The sequence below is a fragment of the Podarcis liolepis genome (assembly GCF_965112155.1).
Source record: "Podarcis liolepis genome assembly, chromosome: 2".
NCBI lineage: Eukaryota > Metazoa > Chordata > Lepidosauria > Squamata > Lacertidae > Podarcis > Podarcis liolepis.
The window spans coordinates 70147283-70171495 of record NC_139555.1 but is presented as its reverse complement, the minus strand read 5'-3'; the positions used below and the strand labels follow the sequence as shown (position 1 = coordinate 70171495).

Genomic DNA, 24213 nt, shown 5'->3' with positions numbered 1-24213 from the left:
GGGGCATTTTCAGAAGAATCCCCATGCATTGCTATCCCCTCCCCACCAAATATACACACCCCATCCTGAAATTAAGTTTGAAAGCAGTCTTCCATTGGCACAAATAGGCTCTTTTTAAGCCTGATTGCTGTGGGGGAGAGTGCAGCCAGGGAAGGAGGAGTTAACCATCCTCTCTCAAGCGGCCATCTCCACAAAGATCACTAGCATCCCTATCTAGCAATTAGGTTTCAAAAAAGCTTTGGTCAGGCCTAATTGCTGGGGGAGAAATAGTTTTCTGTTGAGAAGGTATAGACACATATGTAGGGGAGCATATAATAGATTTGAGTAGCTGCATCCTCTTGGACCACACCCATTCTTGCTTTGGCTGTGCTCACTGCTGGTATGTAGCCCACAAAGCATTGGCCAAGGTGGAATGTGACCCTCGGGATGAAAAAGGCTCCCCACTGATGGGCAGCATTGCTCAGCCGTTAAAGACAGAAATCTGTGCCATCTCTACCTAGAGACACCAGGGATTGAATGTGGCATCTTTTGCATGCAAAGCATGTGCACTGCCACCGAGCACCAGCATTTCCAACTCCAGTGCTCACATACAGCGAGTGCTGCAGTCTGTCCTGTGCATCTGTGCACTTCACTCCTTTTGAGTAGATTAACCAGCAAGCAAAGGATCCCAGCCAGATGGGTGCGGTATAAATAATAAACAACTACTACTACTACTTCATTTATTATTTATTATTATATTATCATTATCATTAACATCTTTTGCCAGTTTGCTGCTGGGCAGAGTTCAAGGTTCTTCTGTCAATTCACAAAACACTAAATAATTTGGGCCCAAAATACCTTAAGGACTATCTGATCCCTTACGCTCCACCTTGGCCACTGAGATCCTCTGATGGGGCACTTATTGTGGTTCCCCACAACCACGAGGTTCCGCCAGCCTTTACTATGAACTGAGCCTCTAGTGTGGAAGGCTGTGCCCTGTGGAACTCCCTGCCATTTGAGCTTTGGCAGGCATCATTCCTACCTTCTTTTAGAAGTCTAAAAATGGTGTCATTCAGAGAGAGCTTTGCACTGTGAATTTCTTTTTACCAACCATTATTTATTGATGTTTTTATTGCTGTTACTGTAATTTTGTACGCTGTGAACTAATTTACTGTATTTTTTTAAAAAATGGAAACATAGTTTATAAATAATAAAGAAATCGCAACATTATGGGGGGGGGAGTGGCTCTTGGAAACCAATGAGAAGGTGGATCCTGCGTGAAGGGACATTGTTGGGATGTGGGACAACCTGTCCTTGGAGTTCTCAATGTAGTCTAGGGAAACGGCTGCTGTGAGCCCCCTCAGAGCTGCAGCAGCACAGAGTATTCACTGTTCTTGACTCTGCTGCAGCATCATGATAAAGCTAGTCTGTTAAGTCTTCTGCTTTAATGAATTCTTTTCTGCAGTGCAAAGTGTACTTGGTGGAAGATGTGCTCATGAACTTCCTACTCAGCATCCTGGAAGGAGGAGGGTCTGTGGAAGCGCACCCTCTTATACAGCAGTTGTTGGATCTCATGTGGCTTCTCATGGAGGTGAGCTACTGGAGTGCTTTTACTCTCAAGGAAAGAGCTTCCTTTCTCCAGAGGAACTCCCTGACCCAGTATCTTCTTTCCTATTGAGTAAGATAGTGTTTCTTTCCTCCCTCAGGATTATGAAGTACATGAATGCCTCAAGCAGCTGCTGATGTCCCTGCTCAGGGCATACCGCTTCTCTCCCATTGTTCCTGATCTAGGCTTACAGGTGAGTATTATTCTGTTAAACACCGGTAGAAACCCTTAAGAGCAAAGTTCATGCAGTGAGAGGGGAGCTGCTTTGGCTGACTGCTTACAGCTTTGCAAATGTTGTAAGACATTTTAAATATGCTGTTTTAAGAGCTCTTCCTCACATATCACTGCAGCTTATCTTGATTTCCCTTTTTTCTTCTTCTCTATCCAGATTCACTACCTCCGTCTCACTATTGCTATCCTGAAGCATGAGAAATCCAGGAAGTACCTGCTTCACAATGTCCTGTATCCTTTATTATTATTTTTTAAAAACGCAATATTTTTCACATACATCCAAATCCCCTGATGGTACAAACTTGCTCAGACAGACAAAAAGATTCATGTGTAGGCCCTAGAGAAGCACCACCCGGTAACAGGAGGTGGTTTCTTTTTTTCCTGTGACTGCACACACCTGCAGCTAAATTTAAGAGGCCCTAGTCGCTTCTATATCTTAGTGTTGCTATTTCCTTACTACCAGATGCAGCTCAGGAGTGCCTCTGCACAAATTGGAGAGGAAGGGTTTGACCAAGGCAAAATGGCTGCATCTTCACTCTGAGGTCCTTGAGATCACACTTTACTGTATCGACCATTCTTTGCATACATTCAGATTCAGTTTCTTTCACTTTCAGGGAAACATATAGCCGTGATAACTTGGGCTATATTCTGTGCCATGGGACCAGAGAGAGGCAGCCAGACTAGCCAAAATAACCCCTGCTTCTTGTTAACTTCACCACTGCCACCATCTTTTTTTGCCTACTCTTGTATTGCCTGCTCTGACTAGCAGTGGCTGTCAGAGGGTCTTTTCCATCACCTGCTGCCTGATATTTTAACTGGCAATGCCAGGGATTGAACCGGATTCTTCTGCAGGCAAGTGTTTGTTGTGCCACGGAGCTGGGGTCTCTCCCCTTAATATTCAAATCTGATCCCAGTGTTCTCCAAAAGTAGACTGGCTGCATTCATGGAACAGCCAGCATGCCCAGAGGATTATTTTTCACTTATTCTCTCTTCCAACACTATACACCTACCTGGCCTACCCTGCTAGATAAATGCTCTGTTCATTGACAGTAGTTAAATAACATCTATGTATGAGCTGATCATTATTCCTTTGTATCCCTTCCCCATGTGCCTTTTGTAATTATCCAAATTATTTGGAAGGGTGTGGCTTCTGTCTCAGTAGCATCCCTCGAGACCGACCATAAAAGCACAAATTCTATAACAGCTTTGAGAACATACACAAAGTGGTCTCAGCAGCAGATTGCTAACATGGGGGAAGTGGGGTGGATAGCTGCTTCAATGTCCCCATGCATTGGAAGCTGATGAAAATAAGCAAAAAGTTGCAGACGTTCCTTTCACAGTTTTTCACCTCTTCTTTCATTCCCCCCAAATACCCTTCTTGCTGCACGATACAGTCATTATAGCTTCCAAGTACCCTATGGAGTTGACTTGTTTTCAGGAAATCTAATTTTTTTCACGTGGTCCTGTGTGGAGTTATTCTTAACTTATTGCAGGGATGCTGCTTGTGACATAGATCCCACAGGTGCATCTATATGAACTACCACACAACTCCCTTAACTCTCTGCAGATTTGATGTGCTCCGGTCAGTTGTGTTTTTTTACATCAAGAGTCCTTTGCGTGTGGAGGAGGCTGGTTTACAGGAGCTCATTCCCACCACTTGGTGGCCAAACCGCTTCAACAAAGAGGTGAGGAATATGGCGCCCACTGCTGGTCGATTTAAGGGCTGTCCTAGCTTAACTGCAGAGATGTTGGCTTTATCTAGGTGTTTTCTGCACATAATAGCTTATGTAAATGACCATTTGTTTAGCACCTTTATACAGCTGCATTCTCTTATTAGCTGTTCATGAGCATTTGCAGCCCTTCCTGTCCATCCTTTTTGGCTTCTGCTAACAACTCTGTTAACCTCGTCTCTTTTAAACACAGGGCAAAGAAAGTAAAGAGATAAAAGATGAGACTGCTGAGGAGAGACTGAGGAGGAGAGCGTATGAAAGAGGATGCCAGCGGCTCAAGAAACGCATTGAAGGTCTGAGGATGGGATAGTGGCGTTCAAAATCTCATGGGCAATTTAGAATATGGCATGAAGCCATATTGATCAGTCCTAGAGCACAGCTTTCACAGAGAATGGAGAAATAATTGCATGCCACGATTAATTAATTTATCGCATTTGTATACTGCCTTTTGTGCCAAGACACCCACATTTGAAATATTTGAATAAACAAATGCTATAAAATATTAGCTGGGCAGTGCTGTGTTACAGGTGCCATTGGCACCCCTGCTTGCAAATGCAATACTAGTAACTTCATTTAGAAACAGCACTAAGTTTTCCGCTGATAATGTTTTTACCTCCTGTCATTCCAAAGACTGTCCAAAGCCACTTGGGGAGTGTAGCTCAACAAAACTGATGTGTATAATAATTTGGGAAAGTCAGTTTCTTCTTGGGAGTTTCTATGCAGGGCTTGAATATGGCCACTGTCAGTTTCTCTGTAGCAATGTGGTGATGGCTGCTACCTGACGCAGTGTTTATTATTTCCGGTCCTTTTTATTCTTAGTGGTGGAGGAACTCCAAGTGCAGATACTGAAGTTGCTGTTGAACAATAAAGACCATGGTGGGGTAAGGATGATTGCATATATTATCTGCAGAGTATTTCAGTCACACTGGAGAGCAGCTTGCTTTTTGAGGTTGTCATGTATCCTCAAAGGGCCTTGCCTGCATCTCACCATAAAACAAGATTTAGTCACCTGAAAACTGAGGCCCCATATATCTGGAAGACTTGTCTCCTTCCATACAAACCTCTTTTGTTTGTTAAGATTGGCACTTGGAAGTTCAGGAGGTGGAAACCCGGGAGAGGGCATTCTCCATGGCAGCCCCGAGCCATGGAATTTCTTCCCTGCAGAGATGTGTCTGATACTCTTTATTATATGGCTTTCGTCATATGTTGAAGACTCAACACTTTACCCTGGCATGTAGCACCTAAATTATATATTCTGTTGTACCCACTGTCTTCCTCTGATTGTAAATTGTCTTGCCTTTTACATTGTTATAATGCAATATAAATCAGTTCTGGTACCTTCTGGTGATGGCTGGGAAAGAAGTATAATAAATAATCATTGTAATAGTAACAAATGAATACCACATTCATTTCTGATAGCCTGATATTAAATGTAGTGAGGAGGCTCAAACTATTGTACACTAGAAGCTGTTTGCTCAGATTAGGCTATTAGCAGCTGATCTTCTCTACTGGGTACAATTCTAAACCTGACAACATTGTTTATTGGATACAGGGCACACAGGCTAATGACTCCTGCCCAGTACCCTGGCATCTCATGAGTCTGTGTGAAATGATAATGCTGAGAATATGAGTGGAATTTCTAAGAGCTAATGCGGTTAGGTGGGACTCCTAATAAAGGCCTAGATAAATGATTTATGAACATCTCCTTTGCACTGGCGACCAAATGATGGCAGTGTGGAACTGTACATATCCTGAATGGACTTCTTGATTAGGGAACTGGATTTCTGTACAGCAGCCAAAAAAGCTAGTAATGGAGGCGAGCAGGGCATTCATACAAGGTGACTTCTCTGAGGATAGGCAGCCAAAGAACACTGCTATGTAACTTGACTTTAGGATAGGTTTCATGCATGCATGTGCAGTATATCACACTCTCCTCATCACTAAATGACTCACAACTGATCATGTGAGCTGCCTCCATTGAAGAGGAATTTTCTTTGAAGTAATGACTGGTGACTTATTTATTTAGGATATTTCTAAATCACCAAACTTCCAGAGGAGCTGGAAACAACACACATCAACCATCCAAAACCCACCACAAAGCATCTAGAATATAAAGAATTTAATAAAAAAATCAGTTTGAAACTCATACTGTTACTGCTTAAGTATTCAGCCTCTCAGTTTTAAACAGTAAATTCTTGGGTAAATAAAAATGTCTTCCGTTGATGTTTCAAAACCAATCATGTGAGGTGGATCTCTTTAACTTAAAAACACAAGTGCAACAGTGCTCCAGTTGATGTCACCCCAAAGCAGACTGCATTATGAAGTGTGTATCCTAATGAAAAGGTTTGTGTGTGGTTCTTGGTCTGTGATGGCCATCACTTGATGTTGCAGCTCTTGAGAATTCTTTTTTAAAAATCAATTTATAGAATGCCTATGTGGCCCAGTAGAACCCACAGGGCAGCTCATAATAAAACAAGCAGTAATAAGTAATAACAAAACCAGATATACAATTCAAACTGAACTCCAATTTATTTTAAAACAGCCGTTTGAAACAAGACAGCAGCAGACAGCAATTCCCTCAGCTTAGTGCAAGTCTAGCAAGTTATGAGAATACATGTATACACTTGTCTTTAAGGACTTAGCCTGGAGAAGAGGAGGTTAAGGGGTGATATGATAGCCATGTTCAAATATATACAGTGGTGCCCCGCAAGACGAATGCCTCGCAAGACGGAAAACTCGCTAGACGAAAGAGTTTTCCGTTTTGGAGGTGCTTCGCAAAACGAATCTCCTATGGGCTTGCTTTGCAAGACGACAATGTCTTGCGAGTTCCTGCTGGTTTTTTCCCCTCCCCCCCCTTTTTCTAAGCCACTAAGCCGCTTATCAGCTGATCCGATCAGCAGATAAGCCGCTAAAAGCCGCTAATAGCGCTAATCCGCTAATCCATCAATGGGCTTGCTTCACAAGACGAAAAAACTGCTAGATGAAGAGAATCACAGAACGGATTCTTTTCGTCTTGCGAGGCACCACTGTAAAAGGATGTCATATAGAGGAGGGAGAAAGGTTGTTTTCTGCTGCTCCAGAGAAGCGGACACGGAGCAATGGATCCAAACTGCAAGAAAGAAGATTCCACCTAAACATTAGGAAGAACTTCCTGACAGTAAGAGCTGTTCGACAGTGGAATTTGCTGCCAAGGAGTGTGGTGGAGTCTCCTTCTTTGGAGGTCTTTAAGCAGAGGCTTGACAACCATATGTCAGGAGTGCTCTGATGGTGTTTCCTGCTTGGTAGGGGGTTGGACTCGATGGCCCTTGTGGTCTATTCCAACTCTATGATTCTATGACTTACCTGTAAGGGCAAATTTCAAATCAAATGAGCAAGTGATCATAATTCAGGCAAACCTAAGAAATACTGTAATTTTAGGTTGTTCTTTCACCTTGATGGAACTCAACTGACTTTAAACACTGGTTGTTTTAGGGAGGAGCTTCCAGATATATCTTTCTAAATAAGTTCCGCAAGTTTCTGCAGGAAAATGCCAGCAACCGAGGGGTAAGTTGAGAACAGTATCTTCATTCCACTTTGACTTCTGTCACACTTTCTGTTGGAGAGTCTGAAGAAGGACACAATCTTATATCTGTCGGAAGCCGTAGCTGCAGACATGTTTGCAGCTTGGACAGTATAGGTGCCTTGTTGAGTGTGTAATGACTTCTTAAATTTTGGGCTGATGGACTCCATGCTACTGTTTTTCCTGTGCAGAAATTAGGAAATTTCCACACATCAATGGCTTACCAAGGTGTCGAGTTCATAGTGAATGATTTCTTTATCAAGGCCCCTCAACTCATGCAATACGAACACACGGTCACTCCTTACATTCTATTCAGTTTGGTTTTGTTATCTGTCAATGTCAGTTCTCTTCATTCTGACAGACAATGCTCTTCAACTCTGCAAAGCTAGGCTTCAGTTCTGACACTCCACCCCCCCCTTATATCCCTATACCTCTGTTCCCCATTGACTGCCTTCCTAGGATATTGGTGGCAGAACAATTATGCTAGGAATCTCATCTTTTTTAACAGAATGTAAAGAAATAGCTTAAGATACCTGGAAGGGAAGAGCAGTCAAGTTATAACTTCATAAAAGAAATGGTATCTGTGGGGAATTAGCACACACTTTGTATTGATGGCACATTCTTGAACAGAAGTCTTGGTTTTAAAAGTGGGTCTTGAAGCCTAAATGCAAATCATGGTGAAATCACAGAAGCTGAAGGAAAGTGGGATAATGCAGCTGTCAGAGTTTTCAATAGTCAGAGGACAGGGTTTTGTCACCCTATAGAACTTGATGCCCCTGTCCATTACTACAATGAATTATTATTTCTATGCAATTAATTAAAACTTTGCATAACTTACTGAAGGTTCCTGAATTCAATTTTTCTTAGTATGTCATTTTGAGTCTTGCTTAGCAGAGCACACTCAGCCATGCCTTAAAGGTCGCTCAGTAAATCTAAGTGAAGGTGTCACCTCTCTGACATGGACTTTTAGTTCTTTCCTGACTGGGAGTGTTCTGTTGTTTCAGTGCCAGTCTTTTCTGGCAGTGAGGGAAATGTGCTTACTGGCGCTTGCTAACATGCCTTGGGGCCACCAGGTTGCCTCATCATCTCTTTTCTTGATGTACTGTGCTACTATGCTTTGAAGGGAAGATACGTGCTTGCTCTTTCTTGTTGGGAAACAGGTGAGAATCAGTGATGGATATTGACTCTGTCAGTTACTGGAAATGTTCTGTGTTGCCTGGGGAATGCTATAGGCAAGGGTGTGCATCACACACATCTGAGGGGATGGAGAAGCTCAGTTCAGCATGGCTGTTAACAGTAGAGCCTTGTCGTTTTTTGTCCTTAGAATCTGACTGTGCTGTGTCCTCCAGAGTATATGGTGTGCTTCTTGCATCGACTCATCTCGGCCTTGAAACATTACTGGGATGAGTACAACATGAAGAACTCTTTAGCAATGAGCAGTGAAGGTAATTTCCAAAGATGCACAAATGGGAATATTGGTTTTGGTATCCAGGAATTTCGGGAGTTGTGTGTAACCAAATTCTATCTCTTCACCCAAAAATGCAAAATTAGAGACATTCAAGACAACGTTTCTTACATTTTGCATCCCACAGTGAAACAATGCCCATCCAAAAGTGGACCTAGTCCTCACTGTTGTGCAGACATGTAGCAGAGAAGAAAGTCATCTTCATCAGAATGCTTGCCTTGCCATAGCCCCGCAAAGGGGCTATGTGTGAATGCATTTTAGCTTTCTTTGTTCAGTATCAATTTTCAGTGCTCTGTTGACTTCTCTTCCCCCTTATACCAGAGGGAGAGTTGGCTAGGGCAGGTGGATGTCTTGTAACTGTGGCCCTGATTATTTGCACTCATTGAAGATTAGCTTTCTTTGGCCTTCTCCGTAAATGCATATAAAACATCTTTCCCCACAGATGCATATGTCCCCCCTCAGCTCTTCTATAATGGGAAGGTGGATTACTTTGACCTCCAGCGACTTGGGGGACTCTTGTCTCATCTCAAGAAGACCCTCAAAGGCAAGTGCTTGTTTTGTTGCGTTCCATTAATTCATGTGGAAGCATATGATGTGGAAAATCTGTTGCAGGAGCAAATTATTGAGGGAAGTAAAAGATGGGGCAGGAGTGTCACAGAATTAGCTTCATTTCTTTGTGGAGCTACGTATCTGTGTGTGAAAGCTTTGGTTCTGCCTGGTACTTGGACTCAGAAGCCTGCTGGTTTCTAGGTCCCCTAAGTGATCCCGGCAAGGTGAGAAAGGTCCTTTTCTATTTTCACTTTGTTAAATACTGTACTAGGGATACTGGAAACTCAGAATGTCATTTATTTGCTCAAACAGGCAGATGCTAACTTGGCATCTTCTTCAAAGGCTTAGTTGTCTTCACTTGTAACCTTCCTTTAAAACTATGTATTTTAACTTGATTATCAAATAGCAGCCATGACATAAGTGTGGTAATTTTTTTGACTTGTTAATTTACATGCAAATCTATTCTAGCTAATTTAAATAGCTCAGTCCTCTTCAAGGATATGTGTACGGCCTCTGAAGCTAAAAACAAGAACTGCTCTCCTGGGACTTGAAGATAAAGTGGCAGCTGATGCCTCTTGGCCTGTGAGATTCCAATTAGGACTTGCTTCTTCCTCTTTCAGGTGCTCTTCAGATCAGCAGAGCCAGGCTTTAGGGCACGGGGGCTGCTTGGCCATCTGCTTGGTAGAGATAAGAGAATATGAAATACAAGCTCCAAATTACATTTTGAAGATTGTGTGTGACCCTTTTATGAATCTTGTTTTTGTTCACCCTGGGGGAGACCCAAGATTTCCCTACCCAATTTTTTGGCTCTTATTGGACTGACTTGTCCATTCCACCTAGGGTCTGGATGCTCCTTTCTCTGCCTTGGGAGCAGCCTCCAAGGCAAAACGTACACAAAAGGAAATAGCTATTAGAATCAGTAACACGATCGGGAAAAAGTACAGTTTGCATTTGGGAGCATTTTATTTTAGTCATTAAAAAAAAATACTACCCTTCAGTTGTCTGTTTATAGGTAAAACAATAAAGCATAACAATATGGTGTGTGTGGGTGTGTGTGTGTGTGTGTGTGTGTGTGTGTGTGTGTAGGTGTCAGAAAGCATATTTGTTATTTGGTACTGCTCATATTGATCTAGAGCAGACTTCATCATAAAATTAGCAGAGTAAAAACTTGAAACACATTGCAGGATTCCCAAAAAATAGACCAGAGGCAATTAATTCTTCATCCAGCAGAGCTTTACTGCTGAAGGTAAATGAGCATAATAGTCACAAATCCATATGTCTTCAAGGTTGGCACAATCCATAAGAAATCCAGTTGCAGCAGACTAAACTTAAACTTACAATAACTTACAATAAGACTGAAACCTTAGCACTAAGCATGTTATATACAAACCACCACACCAGAAGAAAAGAGAAACTCAGGCTCCTTCTGGCCTGTTCTTCTAGTCAACATGACAGAAAAAGAGAACAGAACCAGTTTGAAACGGCTGCTCATCTTTTCTGAAGGAATAACCAAAACATCAGGAATCTTCTGCTTGTTTCTAGACAGAATAGTATCTTGCTTGTCAGCTACAAACTTCCAGCTTGTATCACACAGAGAAGCTTCCAGAAGCTTCTTGAATTAATTAGAATAGAAAAGGTCTCTACACATTAGAGCAATACTTTCTGTACCCAAAAATGCATACCTAACCATATTTGATTTTTCACAGCATGTTCTAAGTCTATATAGAATGACTACTGGCAATGGGCCGTCCCAGGCCACTTAATACCTTTTTTAAAAACTGCATAACAGATGCTTTAGCGTTTTCTTTCCCAGCTATTTCTCCACTCAAATTTGGCCTCTCTGGGTGCTTTTCTTCCTGAGGAAAAAAAAAAATACAGGTTCTAGTATATTTTATCTTTGGGGGAGTTTTTGAGTGGACAAATGGCTGGGAAGAGCGTTGATCCTCTTCTATGCCTTTGCCACCAGATCTGATCATTTACAGTGCAGTCCTATGGGTGTATACTCAGAGGTACATCCCACTGAATTCAGCAAGTCCCACTGTGCATAGGATTGCAGCCTTAGTGAGGACCCAGTAGCAGTATTGACACTTCTGATGCGTTGCACTTTGAGCTTCTGGTAGCTGTACTGCTGCTTTGAGTCCCACCAGGAAAATGGTGGGGTATACAGTAATAATAAGAAGAAGAATACTGCAAATAAGGCATGTGGTAAATTGAATGTGCATAGGTAATTATACCTAGCAGTGAATGTATTTGATATTTTATTCATACAGATGAGCTTGCTTCAAAGGCAAATATTCTGATTGACCCTGCAGAACTTCAGGCGGTGACAATGGATGATCTCGATGAAGATGAAGAGTCAGCAGTGTCAACAGCACAAGTGAGCCTAACAATGCCATGTGCAATGAGTTTTAACTTAGGCAGCTGTCAATGGAGTCTATAAGGAAGGATGGAGGAGCACTGAACCTCCTGGAAGCAGAAATTTGTTTTGAATGGATGGGAGAAGCAAGTAAAGAGAGACTTTTATGCGTTGTACCTAAGAAATTCGCCTTTCTAAGATTTGTGTTGAACGTATTGGTTGTACAGCAGTCTAATGGTGCCATAGCAAAGTGTACATCGGAATCCAGCCCAAAATCCTGACTCTAAGGCGCTATAATCAGACATATTTAGGCCAGGGGACAGTTCTGAAAACAAAGTTACCTGAGGTGGGAGGCTAGCAGGGAGAGGGACTTCTCAGTGTTTGGACCCCAGTGATGGAATGCTCTCTCCAAAGCAGTTGGCCTGGCACCTGCTTCGTTCTCCTTCAGTGCCAAGCAAAGACCTTTTTATTTTCTCAGGTCTTTTATATTACTTTTAACCCTGCTGGCTCTACTGCAGGCCCAGAATTTTACAGGCTAATGGAGAGTTCTCTGTTTAGCAAGATCTGATGGTCACTTAAAGCTCCAACAGCTCTGCATTTCTCATTAGTCAGCAGCGTTACACCCTTAACCTGAGAATGCCAAGAATGCCGATTGAACGCTAGTTGCTGTTGGTCCTAACACAGACATCTGAGTCAGGATTTGGGCTTGCCAAAGATTGTGGTGATGACTCTGCAGTTTGAGTCGGGAAGTTCTAATATCAGAAACAAATATAAGGGAAACTGCAACATGATTTTATATAGAAGGCCCCATGTGTTGATTTGACACAGTTGTCACCTGTTGTTTATGGTTTCCACCAATCTCCTCTTTCCTGCCCCCTGTCCTGAATCTCCTGGCAAACACAGAGAACTTGGGGAAATGGCAGGATTTGCAGAAGTAGTGAGTGCCTTCTACAAAAATCCTGCATGAAGCCTGTAAGATTTTGGAAATGAAAGAAGCAGGGTGGAGGCCCCCTTGTTGCTTTCTCCTTCCCCAATGGCTGGTGTGGAACAAGAGGGGATCACTTGACAACAAACTCATATAGAAGGGGAAAGCAATGAAGGGGGATCCCGTCACTTCTTGCCTTTTCTAAAGCATGATGTAAAATGACAGAAAAGTCCTGTCCCAAGACTTCACTTGCCTTTGCTAGCAGAGGGTGGGTTTTATCTCACTTCACATGAGAAGCAGTGTCAGCCTCTACTTCCATTTTCTGCTTAATGAAAAAGCCTGCTACGAAGCGAAAGATTCCCCTTTCCAAATTATCTATAATTTGCAGAAAACTCAGGAAAACAGATATTTATGTTAGGGGGAAGGATGGTTCCCAAAGGTTGGCAGGGGCAGCCACCATAGTGACTTGGTGACTAAATCTGTAGAGCACAGTAAAGTGTGGGAAAAGCTTGGGCTTTTAAAGGCTTCAGGCCTCTTCTATATATACCCCAGGAAAAGTTCAGTGGAAACTCAAGACCAGCTACTACTCTGAGAACTTTGAGAACTGTTGACACAATGTGATGCAAGGCCTGATAAGATGAAGAATTCAAGGATTCAGTTTGTTAAAGAAAGTACTCTGTGCAAAGAAAGAAAAGTTTTTTTGTTTTGCTTGGCTTCAATTGCATTTTTGTCTTCATGTTGTGGGCAAACGTTGCCTTGCAGCTTGTCTTGTGTTCCTCTTTAGAAACTGCAGGCTAAAGTTCTATCTCCTTGGGATTCTCAAGGGCAAGGTTATAGGTGGTCAGGATTTCCCACTCCTAAAAATACGGAAGGATACCCCATGCTGGGCCCAGGAAATTTGAATGGTTGATACTTGTCTGCTAGTTCACAGGGATGTCAATGTGAGCACAATTTCACCATCTGTGACTGCACCCTCTGATAAGACCATGTTGTAAAGAATATTGTGTCCCTCGAATTTGGAAGCATACAACACAGGATAGCTCAGTATTGCCATTACGTCTGGCCCAGTGCTGATTCTTTCACTCCAGTTTCGACCCGTAAAAGATTGATTCCAGTCATCAGCTGATACATAATCAAGCTGATGCATTTTGCAGTGTGGATTGTGCAAACTGGGTTGTGTGTCAGTTCAAAACCACCCTATTGAAATAACTGATGAGGATACAAATTGTGCTCTCTAGTAAAAGTTTTCCTGTCCTGAATATCTGCCTGTGCTATGCTTGCCTGTATGAGACCCTGGTTCTTCTTCTAGGTTACCATGAGTGAGAAGGAAATATTTCAGCTACTTGTCCTACAAATGAGCCTAACTAGAACAAAGGAGATTTGTGCATGATTCAAACCAGCTTGATTCTTCCCGTTAGAGAAAGAGCTGAACAAATATTACTTCATATCTCTCAATCTCTCTTTTTCTCAGCGTCCAGCTGCGGCACTGGCAATTGGAGGTGCCTTGGCCAGACCAAGCTGGCTTAGTTCACCCACCCTGGGGCGGGCTAACCGTTTTCTCAGCACTGCAGCTGTTAGCCTTATGACTCCAAGGCGGTCACCAGGTGCCTTGGAGAAAGTTAAAGTTCGTACGTTGAACATGGAACAACGGACAGAGGAGGACAGTGAGTAGTGTGCATATATATATATATAATCCTTTCTAATACACAAAAAGCAATAATAATAACAACAAAAGAGAGAAGAGATCAAAGCAAGAAAGGGAGGGGGGAGAAGGATACAAGGTGAGAGGAGGGAGGAGGGAGTGGTAGTATTCAAGAAATAGCATTATAATTCCAGACAGTTGCTCTTCATAAACATATTATGCAATAATGTTTTTCCAAAGAAATCCATGAGAAGAGAGTGGCTGCCAATCATGTTCCTTAATTTTAATGTATTCAGTAATTTCCAGGTTGTGTAGGGTTTGGGTAAATTTTGTTAACATTTTCTTTTTAAAACAATGGTCCAGATCTGAAGGTAGCAATAGACTTGCAAGTCTCTTGTATCTTGTAGCTGATCTTCATTGTTCTCAGCCATCCTAAATTCATAATTGGTACTGTAGATAAGAGCTCTCTTGAATCATTTACAGTGCTTAGATCATTACAGCAACTGGACTTCTCAACATGATCAGGTGTTTACAAAATGATAACAAATGTAGGGTCATAGTGGTTATTGTTTTCTTTTTTTATTAGGCATTTTTTTGTGTTTTTATGCTGCAAATCGCTCTGTGATCCTCTAATAATTATTTATTGGTAGGTAGGTAGGTAGATAATTTCAGCCCGAAGTTCTGCCTTCTAACTGAGGGAAAGGATTTCTACCTGCATGCTAGCCCATGCCTGGATTTGTTGTAAAGGACTACGATTGTAATTCAAGCTATGTGCTTTCTAAGCAACAGAACTGTGTAGCCAGTGCAAATGATCTGGGAGTAAACAGTGTTAAATAGGTTATATTTAATTATTTTAGTAAACAAAACTGCAGGATGATGAGGCTCAGAAGGATAAATGTAGGTTCAAAGGCATAGTCCATATGCCTCAAAACAGAACCAGCTGAACTAAGATGTCTGGTGACTTGAGGTAGCTGTTTGTTCAAGTTTTCCTTCAGAACAGAAAGGCTAACAAAACTTTATGGTTAAAAAAGAGAGAATACCAGACCAGCCTTAGTTCCATTTTCTTCACAGTGATGGATGTTTCATTGTTTTTATGACAGTTGAAGGCAGCCATGGAAATGAGGGCCTTTTACTGGGGAGACCTGCCGAAGAGCCAGAGCAACCAATCACTGAGAATTCTCTTTTGGAAATCTTGGATGGAATAGTCATGATGTACAACCTCAGCGTGCACCAGCAGCTTGGTAAGGTGAGCAGGATTCATTTCAGGGGAGTTTTCAGTCCTGTCCCATTCTCACAACTGGGATTGGAACTCACACTAACAAAGACACCATGGCCCACTGGGAGAGGGTGGGGCGCTTTTGATTGCAGCCACCATACCAGCTCACGATGCTTGCTTGCATTCTGCTTTTGGGTGGAACTACACCCTTTGGTGGCAGACCTGCACTTTCTGAACATGGCTGGCCACCACTCAGCAGTAACACAATAGATGTGCATGTATTTCCTTCTGAGGAGTAGCAGGTGTGAGAAGGGATGCTGATCCCCATTCCCTTCACTGGTATCCCACTTGCAGCTGCTTCTTTCCCCCTCCCCAAAGCAGAGATCTGTGATTGGCAGTGAGTCTAGCTGCAAGGGAATAGCCTTGAGGAAGAAGAGCTTTAGCAGGGATAGCGGCTGACAGAACAAGAGTTGCCAATTTTCTGTGGGAAATTGCCCTGCCTCCTGCTGTTTTGCCGCCTTTTGGCAGTCTCCCACCTTCAGAGGTGTGGGTCTGTCTGCTGCCATCTTACGCAGTTCTGCTATAGGCTGTCAGCTGAAAATCTGTCTCCAGGAAAGCGACTGGTGGGAGGGGCTCATTGTGGAGTTGGGCCCTGCAATGTATTGATGCTGCCACAAGTTAAGTGTTTGGAAAATAATCCAGTATGTGCTATAACCTGTACAGAAAAGCTCTAGCTGGTACTACTGACCCTTATTTGTGTTTTAGATGGTAGGTGTTTCCGATGATGTGAATGAGTATGCTATGGCACTGAAAGACACTGAAGAAAAGATTAGCCGATGCCCAAAGAGGGTAAGAATAACACGGGGATAGTTATATTCCCTCTCCCTTAAAATAGGCCTATATTGCCTGCAAGCTGTTCTCTTTCTTGAGAATCATTCAGGTGCTGAGCAGCACTCTATTGCTCTCACTGATTTTCTGAAGGCAGACTGAGAAGCAATGGTGGCTAATTCTCCATTTAGCTAAAATAGGATGGTTGTTTTGTGTAGTTAATGATTAATGATTAAAACAACAACAACACCTTGAGTGTTAAAGTAAACTTCGGTGCCACACACTCCTGCAAGATTTTGGCTCCCTTTCCATCAAAACATGGTTTTTATCTTTGTCGAAGGGGAGTCATGAATTTGCATCAGTTCTTGTCTCCTGTGTTACACTGTTCATGTGTGAGCAGTTGTTAAATGAAGTTGCTTTCCAAGGTACCACTGGAATAGATTCTCAACTTCTGTGGTGGTGTGTCTAATGTGGAACTGGTGTCAAGACTGCCTCCTGTTAAGATTCCTTGGATGTTGTTAGGTGTAAAAAGTTGTGTGCACTGTAGCTAGCCAAAGTGTGCCTGGGACTCCATGGTATACCCGATCTCTGTGTAAGGATGACCCCCTTGGGAAGCAGACCATGGCAGCTCATGCTTTTCCTCAACATTAAAAGAACATCCTGTGATTGTGGTAAGGCTTTTGTGAAGTACTGGACTTGCTGTGTACATGCTTCTGAAAGCAGGAAAACATATGCACCATTGCTCTTCATCACCCACCCTCTGTGTCCAATTCAGAGAAGAGACATCCATGATGAACTGGAGAAAAGTCAGAAGGTTTTCTCAGAGAAACTTAATCACCTGAGTCGCCGACTTGCTTGGATCAACGTTACCATTTATTCAAAGGTGAGAAGGAAAGTAGTACATATAATATCAGTGAGGTGCCTCACCTAAGCTTGGGCCATAAATTCCAGTTCTGGCCTGGCCAATGCTGAATAGAGCTGTACCATTTCTTCCCAAGTCTTGTATGTTGTACTTCTGTTAATAAATCCTGGTAAAGTTCATTTTTATTAAAGAAAAATCTTGCGTTTTAGCAGTGAATTCATCTGCATTTTTCCTGCTTTTGCACAAAATTGCTGACCTCCTTTTCTTTTATTTCCTCAGTAGTATTTACTCTGATCTGGGTGCGGGGAACCTGTGGGCCCCCCAATGTTGCTGAACTACAACTTGCCTCATCCCAGATGGTTAGCCATGCTGTCTGAGGCTGATGGGCATTGGAGTCCAACAACATCTGCTGGACCACAGGTTCCCTGCCCCTGCACTTAGGTATATTATTTCATGCCAATTGAGATACAAACTGACTAGGAATTGCTTCTTTTCAGGAGAAGATGCAAGATATATACTGGCTGCTACGGGTATGCATCCGCACTATTGAGCATGGAGACAGGATTGGTTCGCTCTTTGCTTTTATGCCAGAATTTTATCTGAGTGTGGCTATGAATAGCTACAGTGCTCTCAAGAACTACTTCAGTCCTGTCAACAGCATGGAAGAGCTTCCAGGTGAGGAGGAGAAGGAGGGAACCGGAGAGGGCCTCTGAGCAGGACCATCTGTAATTTTGCATATAGAATTCAATGCACAAGAGAAAAGGGAGAAGAACTCCACACAGAATATTGCACGCTGCACAGAATTTGGGTTGCAAAGAACTTTAGCTTAACGTGCCTTAGTGGTTGTAAATGTGTGTTTTGAAAATGTGCTGGCTGTGTTGTGGGGTAGTATTCAACCAAGCTTTACTCAGAGTAAACTTATTGAAATTATAGACCTAACTTAGTCACGTTCATTAATTCAGTAGGTCTACTGTTGAGTAAAAGTTGTGGATACTCTTGAGTGGTACTCAACTTTCTAATCACATTAGGTGCTGTTTAACTTGCTCACGCAATTGTCCTGCCCTCCACACACACAAAACTACAGTCTGGGTCACCGGGTTTCTCATCTTGATAATGCCTAGTGCAAGCTATAACAAGCATTGTTTGCCGCTGCATCCTGAAGTTGATTAAATGCTATTAAGCCTGACTGCCTAACCTTAAACCTAATAACTTTTTAGTATTTATACATTATCTGAGTGGTGTTACCCTGAAACACTGCAGCTCCTGGTAATTTTAGTGATCCCCTTTTTGAAGGGTTGCGGTCATAAAGGACCTTTGTATACAGTTTTTAGAATTTCATTAAAAGTCATTTAGCAATTTTGCAGGGCAAGAGTAGCAAAACATGTAGAAAATAGCCATTCTCACTATGTAACTTCATGGCGTAATTATGTTAAACAACTGCATCATATTGACTATCAAGAACTGCTCAAGCAAAGCATACAAATCAAGACTTCCTGCTTACATCGTTTTTTTGCCTCCTCAAATTCCAGTGATTATGCTTGTTTGTTCTCTCTGATATTGGATTGGGTTGTGTTTTCTGCCCTCAGCCTGCAGTTACGTTGTTTTGGAAATATATGCAAAATACATTTCCTTCTTTTTGAAGTACTGTGAAGGGTGAGAAAATACTGTCATTTGTGTCAGAGCAGGTGTTGTGCAGTCTGGCCCTGGAGATGTAATTATGAAAACTGGTTTGGAAGATCTATTTTGTTATTTCATAGTTATTCCAAACTCCTCCATCTGAAATTCCTCTGCCAGGAGCCCTTTTTGGCTGCAAGTTTTTTGGAAGTGAGGCAGTGTATTTCAGCATACTGCATTTCTCTGTAGATGGTACTCTATGAGAGCCACAATCTCTTTCATTTTGGGGATGAAACCAGATATGACACCAGGAGATCTGTGATTGGATTGTCCCCTTCCCCCCCACCTCAAATGTCGAAAGCTTGTGGTGGATTTTAGATCAGAGCTACAGCACTGGGGAATAGGTTTTTAACCCCCATCCCATCTACAATTTCCCCAATCTTTATTTTTCTGTCTACCCCAAAGCTGCTCCATAACACAGTTCAGTATTCCTATTTTAGCTGCGTTATGAGGGTATTAGTCCTAATACAAAGGGACTACTGTATATTATTGCTAAGAATTTGCTCAACTGTAGGGAAGTGTCCAGGCTAATTTTATCAGATTCAACAACTGCTACTCCTGTATTGATTATCTGCATGTCTCAGAAAGCCTATACTAGTTAAAGGGATGAACCCAGTCCATAGCCTGCATGGCTGCTTTCTGACCAGGTGTGTAAAAGAACTTCTAAGGACATTCCCACTTACTTCCGATGCTTCTGGTTAAGTGGTAAGGTAAAGTTGGCAACACCAAATGCTGCTGTGCAGACTTCCTGTCATCATTCTCTTAAACTTTAAGCTGGATTCCTGACTTGCCTGCTAGAGACTCAGACAAGTGGTAGCTCATCCTCCATACTTGGACCGTGTTTTCTCTCTGTAAATCTGAAAGCTCATTCTAGAAATTCATTCTGCTGCAGCTGCTATATCCTATAGCTGTGGGGTGTTTTTTCTCCTGCATCCTGATATTCTGAACTTTTTCTTTTCAGGCTACGAAGAGACCTTGACTCACCTCGCTGCCATTTTAGCCAAGCACTTTGCTGATTCAAGGATTGTGGGAACTGGTAAGGCAGCTCCTGTTTTCCAGAGGTCATCCTGGGCTGTAGGTGTTATGTGTGTACATGCGTGCACACATGCATATGTGATTGGGGGAAAGAAAATTAAGCTCATGCTTGCTGATTTTTTATTTTATTTCTACTTGGTACTTCTTGAATAGTAAGGGTCTCTGTTTCTAATGTTTTTAACACCTCAGATCATTGCAGAACTCAATTATTATTTTTGGGTTTGACATTTGTCTTTATATCCTGTCCTGCTTACTAGTCCTGTAACTGTAGTAAGCTAGGCTTGCCATATTTCACACTGTGAAAATCCAGACAGGAAAGTTGTTGAGCTTTTCTTTTTCTTTTGCAAAATCGCAAAAAAATGCTGTATTTGACCTATATTTATGGAAAATCAGCAACAATGGCACTACTGATATGGGTTGCCATACGTCTGAATTTTACTGCACATTTTTCCGATTTCCGCCCAGACACTACTGCCCACTGCAGTGTTCTGAATATGTCCAGGAAATCCCGGACGTATGGCAACCCTAAGTATGCAATTGCACCACAATATCTGAAGTATTTTTCTGGCAATCTGTGTCCCTATTATCCTTACTCCACTTACATTCTGTCTTGTTTCCATATTCAGACATCAGAGACTCCCTAATGCAGGCATTGGCCAGCTATGTTTGCTACCCACACTCACTCCGTGCTGTAGAGAGGATTCCAGAACTGCAGTAAGTTCTTGGTTTCACCATTCCTGAAAAATATTATATGTCCTGGAAGAGGATTATTTCTCTCTTCTTCTCTGAACCAGGCATGACTCCTATACTTTTGTGTGGAAGCTGCTGCTCCCCGTGTTTCCTCACATTGCACTTCTGATTCTTCCCTCTCAAGTAAATTAAACATCTTGCCTTGAATCCTTCCCGAACCCCCACTTTTTAACCTTGGTGCTGTTTTCATGGTGGTTGGCTGACTTGTTTGTTTTACTCTGGCAGGCGAATATCTATGATGAAGAACCTGCTGGCCCCCTACGAGCAAAGACCCTGGGCCCAGACCAACTGGATCCTTGTACGACTGTGGCGAGTAAGAACAGATAACCCTCTGCCTTCACATTTTGTTCAGAATTTCCAGCTTGTCGTTTTAAAACCAGTGGTTTCCCCTGTGTTTGAACTTTCCCTTAACTTCTTGTTTGAACTTTGTTACCTGCTTCTGGCAAGAGGGTCTCCATGTTCCTTGTTGGGAGATAATGCGAGGTCTTCTAAGCAGACATTTCTCCCTTCCCCCCCTCTCCTGTAGGGCTGTGGATTTGGATACAGGTACACACGGCTTCCTCACCTCCTGAAAACCAAGCCAGAAGATGCCAATCTCCCCAGCTTGCAGAGTGAGTGGGGGATAGGGAGTGGAGATGTGTTGCTTTGCCAATACAGCTTGTGGTAAATGCAGTCCTGTAACTGAGCTTATCCTAATCTGGTTAGCTGTTGACTCTGGTACCAGAAGGGCAGGATCCTGTTGTGTGGTACTCCCACACTGCTGCTGTCTGTTGGCACAATAATCGGCACCAGTGGATCCTGTCTGTGTAACTGCTGGGACCCAGCATGTCTGGGAGCTAGAGGGCTCCTGATGCCATGTAATAGAAATAAGTTGTCTCTGTCCCTAACTTAAATGTGTGTGGCAAACTCAGGGTGAAAAGTTTCTTATTAACTTCCTGACCCAGCTCTCTTCTATTTTTGAGTGCAAAACCTTAAAAAAAACCCCACCTCCATATAATTGTGATCACCCTGGTTGTTTTCACTGGTTCACTAGGTGATGACCAAGAAAGCTCTGGTGTATATTTATAGGAAACAAAACATTTGGCCAGATCAGGCATAAATTGACAAAGTGTTAAAGCATCCCCAAAGGCACACCAGGTTATAGCTTTAAGGAGTAAAATTGATTTTTCTAAGGAAATCAAGTTGATCGGCATTGGTGGTACATTGGATCCAGCAGGCACTGCTTCTCTTGCAGCTCTGGGCTGGTCCTCTTCTGTGAATGTTAGTCCTACTTTGTTCTGAGGCATTTGCCACTCACTTATGGCAGCCATGGTTTAGTAATCAGGCTGATCTCCCAGTGTTACCACAGTACTCAGAATGGCTTTATATCCAGCATGGCAAGGATCTCTGAGAGACTCCAGTTACAAGCTGTAGGGGGAGCTTTGGCTTCTCCTCTGTAGTTACTGATCTAGTGAAGAGAATGATGGCATCTGTGTTGCTGAGTAGATGGCAAGTTATGAGTTGGTCCTGCACTCTTTCTCTGAGGGAGCATATAATGCCGGGACAGAATGACTAACCTCACAGCCCAGCAGAAGGTGGCAATAGTAACACCTGCTTGACCCTTCTAAGAAAATTTGCATCTATAATGTTTCTCTCTTTGTTTTGTTTTGCTTTTTTCTTTTCTGCTTTTTTGGGGGCCCAGGAGATCTCTCTGTTGCTAGTTTCCAGAGTAAGTTTCCTGTTGTCTTCCCTTTGTATGGTGGTGACATAGTTTTATAGCCCTCTAGTAGAGCCTTTTCCCCTCCCACCCTTGGTGCACAAGCCAGTCCTTTGGAAATGATGGGATAGAAAGATAAAGCGGCATGAGTCTGGCTGCACCAAGTGATGGTCCTAAGAGCCATCCAAATGTTTGTCATGGCGACCTGTCAAATGTGCCTCAGGGTGGGTGGTTAAGTATGCATCTCTCTTTAGTTTGGAGGGAATATTACGAGTGCACAGCAAATATGTGTAGGTGCTGTAAATGTGCTCTCCATAGCAGTTTCCCCTTGTGGCTGTGGTGTCAACTGTCCTTTTCCTCTTTATTCTTCACCATTCCACTTTTTTTTTTTTTACACACTTCTCCTTCTGAAAAGATGGACACAACAGGGAACAGAAAGGTTGAACAGATACAGCTTCCCTGAAACTGCTAGCTCCAGTTCTGGCCCAGTTCTGTAGGCTAATAAGCTGGCTGTTTTTGCTGAGGCTGTCATGAAACTCCATCCCTGGGGGTGCGGTCATTGAATGACCTTGGGACACCTATGCAATTGGGTTCACTTTTCTAGGTGTCGGCAAGGTCATCGCTGTCTGCCAGTGATTTCCTCCATGTGGCTCCGAAAGGTCTAAGACAGGGCACAGGATCCTTTGGCTAGTGATCCTGCTTTCTGCTATTTTGAGGTGTACTTGAATGAATAATTAATACCAAGTTAATTGAAAGGAGCCTATTTACCAGCTGTCCTTGGGACACTGCCCTAGAGGGGCCGAGTCCACCCCCCTCTCTCAGGTCTTTGTGATGCTGCAGGGAGAGATTGGAGCACAGACAATGGAAGACATATCAGGTGTGCTCTGGCCATTACTTGGGGTGGAATATCTGAATGTGAAAGTCAGCTCACCTCTCTGCCTGTCCTGTTACAATCCCTCGCCTTTTGTGCCTGAGTTACTGCTATGCTTGCCTAATGTTGATGGGCAATTTAGGGGCACACCAGTGATTAGTCGTCATCTGCTCTCCAGCCTCAGTTTATTAAGGGACAACTCATGCTCATTTCCTGTCTAGGGCCCCCTTTAGTAACTTTTGTTACTAAAGCAATGATGGGACTGGCTGGCTCCTAAGAGAGGAGAACATGCACGTACATCCTTCTAGCTTAGTCCTCCACTGGCTAGTTTTGCGAGCCTTGAGTTATAGGTCCTGCTGTTAAGAGGTTGGCTAGAAGAGCTCTTAAATCTTATTCTCACAGTTGTGAGCCTTTCAGCTGCATTCTCTTGAAAGCAAGCAGTGCTCTCACTTTGGGACTCTCATTTGGCAGGGATTTCATTTCAGTGCCAAACTGAAGCTTAGATAATCCGACTCTGCCTGACAGCTTCCTCCTGGTTTACACCTTGATCTCTAGCATGTTTCAAAGGAGGGGAAAGTGATGTAAGGTGTGCTCCTGGGGTGGGGTGCCATCAGTGTATCTCATATTTCTTTTTTCACTGCTGCAGTCCTAGTGATGTCAGTAGTATCTGCTGCTGGGTTATAGTTCCATAGAGAAAAGTTTTACCTTAGCCCCTGTGTCTAAGGCAGTGTTTCCCAACCGGTGTTCCGTGGCACACTAGTGTGCCGCGAGATGTTGCCTGGTGTGCCGCGAGATGTTGCCTGGAGGGAGGCGAGCGAGTCCAAAAAAGGTTGGGAAACAAGTTTCTCTTTCAAAAAGGAAACGTGGGTTAAAGCGGCGATGCTGCCTCCCACTCACTTTCCTGCTCTGGCTTCCCTAACAGTTTTCCAAGTTGCGTCACTGGATCCAGCCCCCTTTTCCACAGGTGACACAGGGCTGGAGGGAGGGAAAGAGGGCTTTACGTCGCGCACAAAGGCAGCCTCCTAGAAGCGCTCTGGGCCGGCGCCGTTTCGCCGAAGGCGCCGGAGGACCCCCACCCTCAGCTCCTTCAGAAAGGAAGCCCCGCCCCTCGGCTCCCTACGCCGCCAGGCAGCTCAGCTGACTGACGAGGACGTTCTGCGGCGGCGGCGGCCGCACAACCACACAACCACCGCAGTTGCTGGCAGCGTCCGCAGCACAATAAGTAACAGCGCCTGGTGC

The 24213-nt window shown here is 43.2% G+C and overlaps 1 protein-coding gene across 5 annotated transcripts in view; it reads left to right on the top strand.

Moving 5' to 3' along the window:
* The window catches only part of RNF123 (ring finger protein 123), a 90708-nt gene that overhangs the window by 19075 nt on the left and 47420 nt on the right, over nt 1-24213 (top strand). For all 5 annotated transcript variants that reach the window (XM_083488643.1, XM_083488645.1, XM_083488644.1 and 2 more), the window contains exons 13-31: nt 1445-1570; nt 1686-1778; nt 1974-2047; nt 3384-3501; nt 3740-3839; nt 4366-4427; nt 7018-7089; nt 8430-8550; nt 9013-9114; nt 11390-11496; nt 13872-14064; nt 15143-15288; nt 16024-16107; nt 16862-16969; nt 17446-17623; nt 19584-19658; nt 20284-20371; nt 20633-20720; nt 20934-21018. In XM_083488643.1, coding sequence (XP_083344769.1) covers nt 1445-1570; nt 1686-1778; nt 1974-2047; nt 3384-3501; nt 3740-3839; nt 4366-4427; nt 7018-7089; nt 8430-8550; nt 9013-9114; nt 11390-11496; nt 13872-14064; nt 15143-15288; nt 16024-16107; nt 16862-16969; nt 17446-17623; nt 19584-19658; nt 20284-20371; nt 20633-20720; nt 20934-21018 — 2020 coding nt within the window. The remainder of the gene's footprint in view (nt 1-1444; nt 1571-1685; nt 1779-1973; nt 2048-3383; nt 3502-3739; nt 3840-4365; nt 4428-7017; nt 7090-8429; nt 8551-9012; nt 9115-11389; nt 11497-13871; nt 14065-15142; nt 15289-16023; nt 16108-16861; nt 16970-17445; nt 17624-19583; nt 19659-20283; nt 20372-20632; nt 20721-20933; nt 21019-24213) is intronic.